At 47.5% G+C, this 12,106-nt stretch overlaps 3 protein-coding genes across 6 annotated transcripts in view; 1 reads left to right on the forward strand and 2 right to left on the reverse strand.

The window, feature by feature from the left end:
* GABPB1 (GA binding protein transcription factor subunit beta 1) overlaps window positions 1-7,959 on the reverse strand; it is a 20,134-nt gene extending 12,175 nt beyond the window's left edge. The window contains exons 1-3 of one of the 3 annotated variants that reach the window (XM_054272464.1): window positions 7,917-7,959; window positions 1,167-1,274; window positions 196-363 (exon numbers count right to left, since the gene is read on the reverse strand). In XM_054272464.1, the coding sequence (XP_054128439.1) occupies window positions 196-363; window positions 1,167-1,274 (276 nt within the window). In that variant the 5' untranslated portion in view covers window positions 7,917-7,959. Of the gene's footprint in view, window positions 1-195; window positions 364-1,166; window positions 1,275-1,610; window positions 1,698-7,678; window positions 7,754-7,916 lie in introns of those variants that run through there. The other 2 variants (XM_054272463.1, XM_054272465.1) reach the window with 2 other exon arrangements.
* LOC128935025 (translation initiation factor IF-2-like) lies at window positions 7,593-11,503 on the reverse strand. Its single transcript, XM_054272999.1, has 2 exons — window positions 11,052-11,503; window positions 7,593-8,283 (listed from the first exon to the last, which is right to left on the reverse strand). Exons 1-2 carry the CDS (start codon window positions 11,501-11,503, stop codon window positions 7,593-7,595), a joined length of 1,143 nt encoding a protein of 380 aa, XP_054128974.1.
* USP8 (ubiquitin specific peptidase 8) overlaps window positions 11,485-12,106 on the forward strand; it is a 21,171-nt gene continuing 20,549 nt past the window's right edge. For both annotated transcript variants that reach the window (XM_054272460.1, XM_054272461.1), the window contains exon 1: window positions 11,485-11,587. The gene's annotated coding sequence lies outside the window, so the exon portion shown is untranslated. The remainder of the gene's footprint in view (window positions 11,588-12,106) is intronic.

Raw genomic sequence — 12,106 nt, forward strand, 5'->3', positions numbered from 1 at the left:
TAAATAATTCACCTGAAATAATGATGATTTTAATGTAAAATAAATTACAGTCCAATTGGAAAACAAAGCTCCCAATGCACACAGTTTAACTATTCATGTAATTTGAATGCTGGCTTCATGACCATATTAATTGCAAATATCTGATCATAAACCATTGCAATAACCCCTCTTCAGACCTGTTTCAGCAGTTTGTACCTTAAGTAAGACTTCTACTATGCTGGCATGGCCTTCTGATGCTGCCATATGTAATGGAGTTCTGTCCACTTTGGTTCTGGCATCCCGACTCACACCTGCCCGCAGCAACACTTCTGTGGTGGAGTAATGTCCATACTGTGCTGCTAGATGAAGTGGAGATGTTCCCAGCTGCAATGAACACAAAACATGCAGCTCCAACAGATGGCAGAACAAAGCATTTCTTCTTACTCTGAAGATACCAAACACAGGTGTCAAGCTGCCATTTCAAAACCATTTCCCCTTGTAGTCTCAAGAAGAGAAGATGTTGAGGCTTTTACAGATTATGAATGGGGGATGGAAGTTTGTTGTTGCTTTCTTTTTACTCTGTTTTTTTTACCTTTTTGTAACATTTCAAGGGGTCTAACCCCATTTTTAGTGTTGGTGAACAGGGACCTTTGGAAGTCAATTAAGTCCAACCTTCTGCTTAAAACAGAGTTAATTTGGAAGTGAGGTCACTAAGCAGATTAAGGCTCTTAAGAGCTTGTAAACGCCCTAGGAATTTTGGGTACCTGACCTCTCTCTACAACCTATTCAAAAATCAGCACACCCAAAAGACAGCTCAGTACCCCTATGTCAGGGAACTCTCAGCTGCACATATTAGGTAGTTAGGACTGTTTTCATAATTCAGACCTCTTACTACACTAAGTGCATGAACACAGTAATGAGGAGGATGATTGCTGCTTTTCCTCATTAACCATTCCAAAGTTCATCTTGAAAGTGACCACAATGAGCTCATTCACAGTCTGTTACTAAAATCAGTAGGAGGTCATATGAAGAAACAGACATGTTTAATTTTGAATTAGACATTAGATGATATGAATGCAGAATTCCAAGAAAAACTGTTATATAAATGCTGAATTGTAAGAATAGTATTTCTTTCTTCAGGTGAGAAAAGTAAGATTTACTTTCTCCACTGTAAAAGTTGTCATTACCCAGTCTGTGGTGAAAGGTGCTCCATTTGCCATCAAAATGCGAACTTCATCATCTTGACCTGCTCGTGCAGCTTCTAAAAGTTTCTTTCCCAAATCTACTAGTGACATCTAGTGAAGAACATAAAGGAATATAAAGACAAAATAAAAACATTAACACTGTTTTAAATATATACATGTTGCCTTTTTTTTAAAAATTATTATTTCTGAACTACTCTGAAAAGTTTAGAAACTGGAGTTGGTATTTTAGCCATGAGAACAAGCTTTATTAATTGCAATAAGCAGTTTGGTTTTAGAATTACTTTTGCCAGCCAAACAGAACTGATATTAGTCTGAAGATTTCAGTATGACAATGATGTAACCAACACCCAGCTGTAAAGTTAAACAAAATTTAAACTGAACTGGAAGAACATTTCTTACAGCAGAAGGCAGTTTCAAAGCTCTCACCTGATACTGCAACCTTGTGCAGCTTGGTCCAGCTTTCACACAGTTCTACATCTTGGCTGCTGGATCATGCACCCAAAGGCATTATATCCACTTATCCAAAATGCCTACATGTATTTAGGGGGTACCACTATGTAAATGCACTGAGATAGGTATGAAACACAGCATCTTTCTGACATCTTGTCCACCACTAGTTTTGTTCACCCTAAAATTTAATTTCTGTATCCCTAGATGCAAAACTACACAATAAGCATATTATTGTCCTATATACAACAGGTACATGAAATAAAACCCTTGCCTGAAAACAAATATTACTGCCTGCTTAAACTGTCTACAGTTACTAAAACCATGTGAAGTGCAAAGTTTTGAGACCTGACTGAGACACTAGCTGAAAAACATTCACATGATGATTGGATAACATCCCTTTCACATCAAGGTTCCATATAATACTTGCAATAATATATGTACACAAATTACACCTGTTTCTGTTGCATCAAAGATTTGCTAGAAACACAACTTTTTTTTAATTACCCCATTTCATACTTGCTATTAAATTTGTTTGGTAAAAAAAATTAGAACTAAACCATAACTTATGCTACTAACCAGAAAATACTGCTACTAACATTTTAGTATTCCTATAGCTATGTTTTCTACTATCAGGATGTCAAAAATGGAATTGCTTTCATCAGTTTCCAGTCACAAACAAAGTTAAGCCTGATTACTAATAACAGCAGTTGTGAGGCCATGCAGCCAATGTCCTACACAAAGTGAAGAGTGCATCAGTCCAGGAAAGAAATCCCATTGAACATACAAATCTATCACAAAAACAGTATCTTTACAAATTTCTCTGAACCTGGCTCAACTGGCACATTGCTCAATAAACTGAAAGCTGTTGACTTTGGAAGAAACAAGAAAGGAGACCAAAATACTGCAAAAGCAGTACTGAACACAGATCAGTAGGGCTGTGAACTAGGGCAGATCACCTCTGTCTGCAGAACTGACTGCAGGCAGCAATATTCCTGCCACCAAAATACTCCATTTATGTCCATCCTTCCGGCACATGTGAACACACTGATTTGTCTCCAGCCAGAAAAGGGAAGAGAAGCAGGAAGGGGACAGGACAGGACAAATACTAACAATGGGAAAAGGAAGGAAAAAAGGAATACAGTCAGATGCAGAGGAAGGGACAACAGCTGTCTCTTTCCCATGAAGGAAAAGAGCAAAAGAGAAAACCTAGGAAAGATCCTAAGAAATGGAGTAAGAAATAATCTGTTATACCTGTTAAAAAGAGACACTAGAAGTAATAATACCAAACATAAGGCAAGAGCTGGCACTTGGCAAGTGCAGCAGTGAAATGAAGCAATAGAGCACTCCCTTTAAATGGCTTTTTTTCCCCAGTGGGGATTGCAAGTCAAGGAGGAAAAGCACGCTCACAGACAGACATCCTTCTTCTGGTGGTCTAATACCACCACATCAAGGCCCTCAGAAGCAAAGGCAAGCTGGGAGTTACTGAGGTTACAACTCGCTCAGAAACACAACTATCCATTTTCCATTTATTTTTGGTTTAAACAGCAGTGGAGCAAAGGAACTAATAAAATCCCATTTTGGAATTGCTGAATAATTAAGGCTGAAGGAGACCTGTCAAGATCACATAGTTCAATATCCCAGCCAGAGCTGGCCCAGGGCTCAGTCCTGTTGAGTTCTGAATGTCTCTCTATGGATGAACATCCCACCACTTCTTCAGCCTCATTCCAGTGTCCAACCACCCCCATGGAGGAGCTGCCTTCAGTGTATATCCATCTTCCTCCACTAACCAGAAAGACACTCATGATAACAAGTTACACTTCATGTCTGTTAAACTGAATTGGTCTGTACATTTAGCAGCCTATGCAGAACCCACTGCCCACATCTATACACTACTGAAATGAACTGCAAAGCTGTCACCCTGTGCAGCAAAACTCAAGCCACCCCTCAAAAAAAAAAATCAATTATGGTGACTTGCAAAATCCCAGTCTCAGTCCCAGGAGATGTTAGGGACAAACTTCAGATCAACACCTTTTCAGAGGCTCCCTGAACTCCCTGAATTACTGTGGAGCAGTCAATGAAAGCACACCAGTTCTCTTTTCAACACAAGACTAAATAGCTTTACACTACACTTGATAAAAAATGTTCTAAAACAACATTTCATTACTGCATATTCCTTCCATTGACCAACATTCTCTTGGTAAATAGGTGTTTGTATTTTAAACAAACACAAAGCATCACACAGGTTGGTATATGCCTCTCAATGCAGAGTTTTTACTTCAGTTAAAAGAGAAATGAATCAAGTTTCAGTTCTCATGGGGTACTTGGAAGCGTGCTTGGGCCATCTAGTGGAAAAAAGAAAAAACTCACAAAATTCCACTGTTCAACTAAAATAATAAAAATCCCATTGCACACCACTAATGCACTAACAGCAGCAAACAAAGAGGCATTCCCAACAAAACTCATGCACGTTTATTTACTTTTAACCAACGAATACCAGCACTCACAAAATTTCTGAAGAGTTGTCAACCCAAGGCTGATTTCCACTTGGCAGCCCATCCCAAGGACTGGCACTGTAAGAAACCCCCCGGTGACAACATCCAACGTCCCCTACACTCACCCACAGTCCTGGACAGAGTGAGAAGGGTCTGCAGAGCCCCAGCCTCCCATCCCACAAAACCCTTCCAGCTGCTCCCTCAAGATGGCTCAGCAACTCTACAATAGTGCAGTGATACTGTCACAAGCAAGATACAATAATACATTTAAAATTGAAATGAGATTGCTATTTCAAAGAGCAGTCTGCTGCTACTCCACAGTGCTAAAATCAACTCTGCTGAACAGTGTTTGAGGGTTCTCTTCACTGTGTCATTTCCATCAAGCTCTGCTAGCATGACAGCTGTGTAACACTTTGCATGAGGACTTTTTGGGAGAATAAAAGCATCACTGGCTCTGAAATAAAGACTTGAGACTGTTGGAGTTACTGTTATGGCAATGTGATAATGTTTTCAGACTTCTAAGAGCTCCTACACAAATGTGTGAAGAGAGGGTTTTGTCTACAAGTGAGTAAATAGGGAAGAGCTTCTGCTGGGTTTAGACTTCCCTGATTCAATCAGCTCCTGAACTTCCACATTACTGCAATGTATTCTGCACAGTCTCATTAGCCAGATGCCACAATTAGCTGGCAATTAAAAATAACATCAAATTATTATTGCTATTTTACTTATGTTCAAAGGAAAATGATACTACTTTTTCGCATCCATCTTAGATTCAGGTTTTTATACCCTCTATAAAACTCTGAAGATGACACTGTTACCAGAAGGGTGCAGGATAGCACTCAACAGGAGTTTAGGTGGAGCTGTGTGTGAAACAGGCTCTGTGGGAAGCAAGTGGAGCTAAAACCTGGCAGCTTGGGATGCCTGGCTACCACACCAGAGTCTACAGACAACAGAGCAGCAGAGACTGCAGCCCAAATTAAAATCAAGTTTGGCTCCAAATGTCGCAGCGTCTCTCAGGGTGGTGTCCTGCCCCCCAGAGCCCAGACCTGCTCCTCAGTGCTGAGCATCAGCTGGGCAAGATCAACAGGCCCAGACCAGCTGCTGCAGAACATCTGGCAGCACGGAGATCTCCCAGCCCAGTGTCTGCCCCAGGTGCACCCCTGAAAGGGACACCCTTCCTCTGGAGGAGCATGGACTGCAGCAGTGCAGCTTATCACAGGTACCTGAATCAACACACAGAGTGTCTCTGATAAGGGCTTGAAATCACCAAGTTCCATTAAAGGCTCATTAAACACTTTTCCCTGCTCAAGTGACAGATGGCAGAATTGCACTGAGAAGATGGCTGGAGACCCATCATCTCTCACATCCATTACATCTAGAAAAATAACACCCTTTGAGAATGTCTTTTTCTCCCCACTACTGAAGAAAAAACCAATTTAACCTGCTTCCCCAGACCTGACCTTCAAAAATGCTACCACCCTACTGATTTCAACATCTCACACTATTGCTAGAAATTCAGAATAGCCATTTCTAGCTAATTTTATGTGCCTGTCCATACCAAGGTCAATAATATTTTGAAGTTCAGCATAGAGTAGTTAGAATCTCATGAACACTTTGATATCACTTTAATGTGCATTACCAATTACCAGTGATTATAGCAACTTACAAACTCAAAAAGCTCCTGTTTCCTACATGAATCAAACATCTTTTGACAATGACTTCACAAGCAATACTTCAAATATTGATATAGATATCATAGACTTATCCCCACTGCTATCATGATAGTGCAAATTACACTAATGTGTTAATTGCAGTCAGCTTTAATTCCAGTGCTTTCTGCTTTCCTCTGTTTTATTTCTAATTAAATTCTCTCTAGTTTGCTTGAACAGCAACATGACCTTCATGTCAGACATGCATCAGATGAAAAATACCTGATCTGAGAAAAGCAAACATCGTTGAATAGCTTAGTGGCAAAGACAGCCAGGCCTGTCAGTAATGCAGGTCTGTCCTCCTATTAGGCTCACACATTAACTTAAGCACCAATCAGCAATGAACTCAAATAACTCAAATAAAAAAAAGACTTTTCTACATCTTTTTTTACATAGGAGAGCACAGATTTGGCCATGATCTGTAACATCTAAAGAGTGTTATGCAACAAGGGTGAACCACTGGCACCAAGATTTGGATTGGCACTGCCAACAACCTACAGTTTTCACAAATAAATTTGGCACTAGATACCAAAAAGGTTAATTTGCAGCAGCTGTGATTGATATGAAGCATCCAAGGGCTTGTGATGTAGCCTTTGAACTGTACCACAGCCTTAGGAGAATGTCTCAGGTTGATTAAGCTTGAAAACACCATCAAATCAAAATCATCCACCTCCTACCAACAACATCCATTTTATCATGAGGAATCTTCCTCGACAGTTTCTGTCTGGCACACAGGCCTAAAAAAAAAATGCAACCAGAAAACAAAGTGTTTTCAGCAAAAAAAAGTAGGTCATGAACAAGAGTCTCTATTTAGAGTATGCTGATCTGCCACATATACTCTTAACCTTACTTACATGGCACAGTTATGTTCTCTTGCAAATACTTGTATGCATACAAAACTCAACTAACTGCACAGTCTTGCTAATAATTCAGAAGTAACTAACTTAAAATAGGCTGAAGAACTACAGGGTATGCATTCACAAGTCTGAGCACATTTAACCCTACTATGAAGGATTCGCCGTTAAATCTAAAGCCACCTTAGCAAGCAGGTCAAAGGAAAATACACAAATGCCTTGAGAACCACCACAGACGACTTCCTACAGGGGATTTCACCGACGTGCCACCAGCGTCCCACCAACGGAAACTACTTCGACTATTTGGGGAAATCAGAACAAAAAAACGACAATCCGCACTAACACATCGCATCCCACTGTTATGCTCCCATGGTACGCTTTATTAAGAGTCCAAAGCAAGAGTTACAGACTCCGGGCGAGGGGCACTGCGGAGGGGAAGCCGCTCCCTTCCCGCCCGAGCCGCCTCTCCCCAGGGCACCTTTGGCGCCAAGCTCGCGCACGCAGCCCCGCCGCCTCAGGAGCCCGGGCCGCGGCCCCGCCGGCCCCCCCCGGCCCACGCGGGGCTCGGGACCGTGCCCACGCGGCCCGCACCGCGCTGCCCGCCGGAGAAACCCGCGGGACGAGCCCGGCCGCGCTCTGCCCCGCAGCTCCCGGGTCCCTCGCCGGGCGCGTCGCGCTCGCCCGCGCCCCGCGGGCCGCCCAGGCCGCCGCCGGGGCCCAGCGCGCCGCCCGCGCCCCCCGCGCGGCGGGGTCCCCGGAAGGCCGGCCGGCCGCCCGCTCTCCCCGACAGGAAATCCTGGCTGGGCTGGGCGCTGCGGAGGGAGCCGCGGCGCCGGGTTCCGGGGGAAGTGGAATTATTTTTTACCAGCGAAGAGATCAACTTCCACATCCGGTAACAGGGCCCTATACAAAGGCGCAGACTGACCTGGAAAAGCTTGGCCGGCCCGGGGGGGGTGAGGGAGAGACGGGGCGCGGGGACGGGCCCTTACCGTGCTGCCGGCCCGGCCGCCGCCGCCGCCGCCGCACCGACCCGGGGCTCCGCAGGCCGAGAGCCCCACACGAGAGTCCGCGCCGCGCCCGGCGGAGGGACACGGCGGGCGGAGGGGAGTGGCGCGGCTCCGCGCGGCTCTGCCCCGCCGCGGGCGCGCGGGCGGGCGCGAGGCGGCGCGGGGCGCCCCGGGCGGGCCCGGAGGGGCGCCCGGCACTTACCATGGGCGCGGGAATTACCTTATTAACACAGACATCGAGGGAAAAGGGGCGCGCGGAGGGATACGGCCTCACCGCCGCACAGCGCGCATGCGCGCCGCCGCGGGGAAAGGCGGGGAAGCGCGGGCTGGAGGGGCCCCGCCATGTTCCGTTCCGCTGCCCGCCCGGCGGGGGCAGGGCCGGCCCGGCACTCTCGGCGGGCCCGGGTGGCCTCCCTAGAGGCAGCTTATGGAATAAGGACAGGGGTCGCTGTCCCGGGTTACTCTGTGACACAGGGTGGTGGAGCTTGCGTTTCCCGCCTCGTGGCTGCTGGAGCTCTTCTTGTGCTCCCAGGCGAGGGTACAATCTCTGAGCATGGACTTGCCTGCCTTGCCTGTGTGAGGCAGAGCTGTGGAGATAATCACGGAATCAAGTCTGTTGGAGAAGGCCTCAGAGATCATGAGTCCAACGTGTGACCCAACACCACTGTGTCAGCTTAGAGCCACGGTACTGAGTGCCAGGTCCGGTCTTTCCTTCAACACCCCCAGGGACGGTGACTCCATCACGTTCCTGGGCAGCCCGTTCCAATGTCTAATCACCCTGTCTGTGGACAAATTCCTAATGTCCAACCTAAACCTTCCCTGGTGGAACTCCAAACTCTATCCTCCTGTTTTTGTGATGGTTACCTGAGAGAGACCAACTCCTTCCCACATGGCCACAGCCTCCAATATGGGAGTTGTAGAGAGCATAAAGTCACCCCTGAGCCTCCTCCAGACTGAACTCCCAGCTCCCTCAGCTGCTCCTCACTGAATTTGTGTCCCAGGTCCCTTACCAGCTTCATTGCCTTTCTCTGGACCTGCTCCAGCCCCAAAATGTCCTTAAATTAAGAGTCTAAGAACTGGATTCAGTATTCAAGGTGTGGCCTCACCAGTTGCAAATACAGAGGAAGCTCCACTTTGGGATCATAGAAATACAACTTGATAGGATGACAGCTCCAAACTAGCCTTTGGTTGTTGCTGCTCTTTCAGAGGGCTCTGGCCCTCAGTCCCAGGCTCATACTGAACCTGACAGCTCAGGCCCCAAAACATTTCTCTCCCAGTTTTGCTTCAACAATGCAAAATGGCTGTGCTCACATTCTCCCCAAAGCTGTTCCAAGTCATACATCTGCTACTGTGAAGCATGGATCTCATAATCGTCATCCTTCAGGAAAACATACCAACGACAAAATTCCAGCCTGTTATTTTGGAGATTATAATACCCACTAGATAATTAGAGGAATACCTGTTATAATGCTGTTTACAGAGCCATTATTATTTGCCTTTGACCTACCTAATGCAGCTTTGCATAAAATACAAATAACATTATTCCAAGCAGTAACCATTTCTTCCTGTCACCTGTGGACTGGTTTTTCTGGGCATGCTCAGCCAGAAGGCGGCACTAGAGAACAAATCCAAGCACCTCAGGGCTGCCACTGGTCACGCAGGGCATGGAACCCTTGAATCCAACCTTCAGCACACTTCTCTTTTGTTGCTGACAAGTGTCTGTGTCTCTCAACAAGGATTTAGGGTGTCATGTTATGGCTTTCATTTACGCAGTAGCGGTAGACACAGAAAATGTTACAATGTCCTCACAGGCGTGTGCCAGCAAAACAGGAAGACTGTGGTGTTAGCAGCAGTGCTACAGAAAAGCCAAGCTTTCCATATTAATGACAATCTCTCATGGAGGTGAACAATGCAGTCTACATTTAGTCCATTAGCACTGTGTATCAGTTCATTATTATGATCCCAAAATAATCATGTCTAGGTTTTTAAGGCATTCACCAAAACTCCATTGTAAGAGAGAGACATTGGATGTCTGATGTAGGCAGTCAGAACATCTTTCACATCTGTAAAGCATGGTTTCTATTTTACCCTGCTTTAGAAAATGTAAATGTTTTTTAGCTAAAAATCTAATACATTCTACTAAAAAGCACACCAATTTCTACTAAAATTAATTTCTTTATTTATTTTATACTGCTACACAAGAACATGTGCTGATAGGGAAATGTGTTCTAACCTGAGGCAACCACAGCATGTTATAACTTAAACAACATTATTAGCATGTTTTAACAAGCTCTGGAGTGGGGTAAAGCTAATTGCATAGGCAACTCTTCCCCAAATACTTTTCTATATATGGCTGGGGTGTGCCCATACAAGTAAAACCAAAGATTGTATCACACAATTTTTTCATATAAGAGAAACAATAAAAGGGTTCTCTGAGTCCAGTTTGGACAGCAGTGAGTATGAGAGTCAACATTAATTTGTACATCTCAAGCTCTGGCATCAGTGGACTCACCCCTTCCATCTTGTCATAACTTTTTGGCATCACCCACCCTGGCTAAAACACATAGAGCAGGTCTGAAAAAGCACTTACGAGAGCATGGTGTTATTGATACTCAGTTCAGCTCAGAGCTATTGGAATCTATTGACTTACTTTGGTATTCACCTTTCTGCACAATAAAGGAGACATATCACTGTTCTCATTGCTCCCAGAACCTTTCACATGCCTGATCACTCACACACCCTGCAAAGATAAATTGTCTGTGCCTTTCATGTGGCTAGTACCAACCAACGTTACTGTGCGAGGGGCTGTGATATAATTCAGCTTCCTGGGCAAGGGATCAGAAGTATTTGGGAAGGCTACATGAAGACAGGCATCTCCATGTTTTCTAAACTTCCCTGTTTAGGCTCCAAGACCTCCCTGTTTTCTAAAGTCACTGATGGAAACTGCTCCAGCTCACAAGACATTTCCATTGGCAAAACTGAGTTGAAATGTAGTTGTTGAATCCCCTCACCCTCCAACACAGTTAGGGGACAGGTCAGGATTGTGGCAGCACAGATCATCTCCTCCATTTGTGTAAGATCTCCACAGCAGGACCAGCCTCTCCCCTTTTCCCAGCACGACTGTACCAGCACGTCCACACATACCTGCTATCCCTGAGACACGATGCTTGGTAGTAACACAAGGTGCACAGAAAACACTGCCATCAACAGAAAACTTGGAGTGTCCCCTAGCAATCCAGTTTTCTCTAAACTAAAAATAGGATATTTTTATAAAGCGAGGTGTCTCGCATTCCTACACCAGATTGCACAGTGCAGTGGCAGTTTAACACCCCATACAAACGCTGGCATGTCCTACAGACTGTGACAGCCCCCAGAGCCCGCTGTTAGTGCCCTGGCCACAGTGACAAATCTCGCGCTCCCGAGGCAAGGAGCGAGCTCCGGCGGGCAGCAGCCCGTGGAGGCCGGCGGGGCACGGCGGGTAACGGCAGGTAACCCGGAGCGCTCTCCAGGGCCGACGGTGCTGCTGGGCGAGGTCACGGCATCTCCCTCCTCACACCGCCCCTGGAGCCACCCCAGCTCCGAGGCGGCTCCACGGCGTGTGGGTCTGCGTCCCCCGGCCGCCCCAGCGCTGCTGCCCCCGCAGGGCCCGCAGGACAGCCGCAGGGCCGTCCCGCACCGCACGGCCCGAGCCGGCCCCGCGGCACGGATAGGGCCGTGACAGTCCCCGCCCCCGCGGGGAGCGGAGGCCGGCAGGAGGGAGGGAAGCGGGGAGGGAGGGACGCCGCCGAGTTCCGCCCTAGCAGCCATGGCCGCGTAGCGTCTCCTCGGCAGCCGCGCTCGGACATGGGCCTGCCCCGGGCCGGCGGGCGGAGGCAGCGAGTCCCCGCGGCGGTGAGTGCGGGGCCGGGGCGGCTCTGGGCCGGCGGGGAGCATGGCCTGCGGGGCAGGGGGAGTCCGGCAGTGACGGGAGGGGCGGGCGCCCTTGGAGGATCCCCGGGCCCATCCCCGCCGTGCGGGGGGAGCGGCCCTCGAGGGGCTGCGGAGGGCAGGGAGCCGGTCTGGGCCGCGCGGGGAGGATCGGGCCTGGCCCAGCGGGGAGCCGGCGCTGTGACCTTGGGCGGCCCGCAGCCGCCCAGCCTTACCCGGCCGAGTGAGGAGCGAGCGGGGCCGGCGGAGCCCGAGAGCGGCCGGAGGAAGATGGCAGGGAAGCGGCGCTTCCCAGAGTGCCGCACTCCTGCGGCCGGCGAGCTGCGGTGTCATGGAGATCGCCACAGCCCGGCCGGGCCGCCGCAGCGCTATTGACCGCCCGCTCGGAAACTTGAAGGAGTTTTCTGCCTCCCTGTCACCTCCCCGGCTTCTTATCACCTCTGCTGTTTGCCTACGCCTTGCAAATGTTCATTTATCTAAATA

Source organism: Melozone crissalis, unplaced genomic scaffold, assembly GCF_028551555.1.
Source record: "Melozone crissalis strain CALT ecotype California unplaced genomic scaffold, PUWL_Pcris_2 ptg000014l_1, whole genome shotgun sequence".
NCBI classification, from domain to species: Eukaryota; Metazoa; Chordata; class Aves; order Passeriformes; family Passerellidae; genus Melozone; species Melozone crissalis.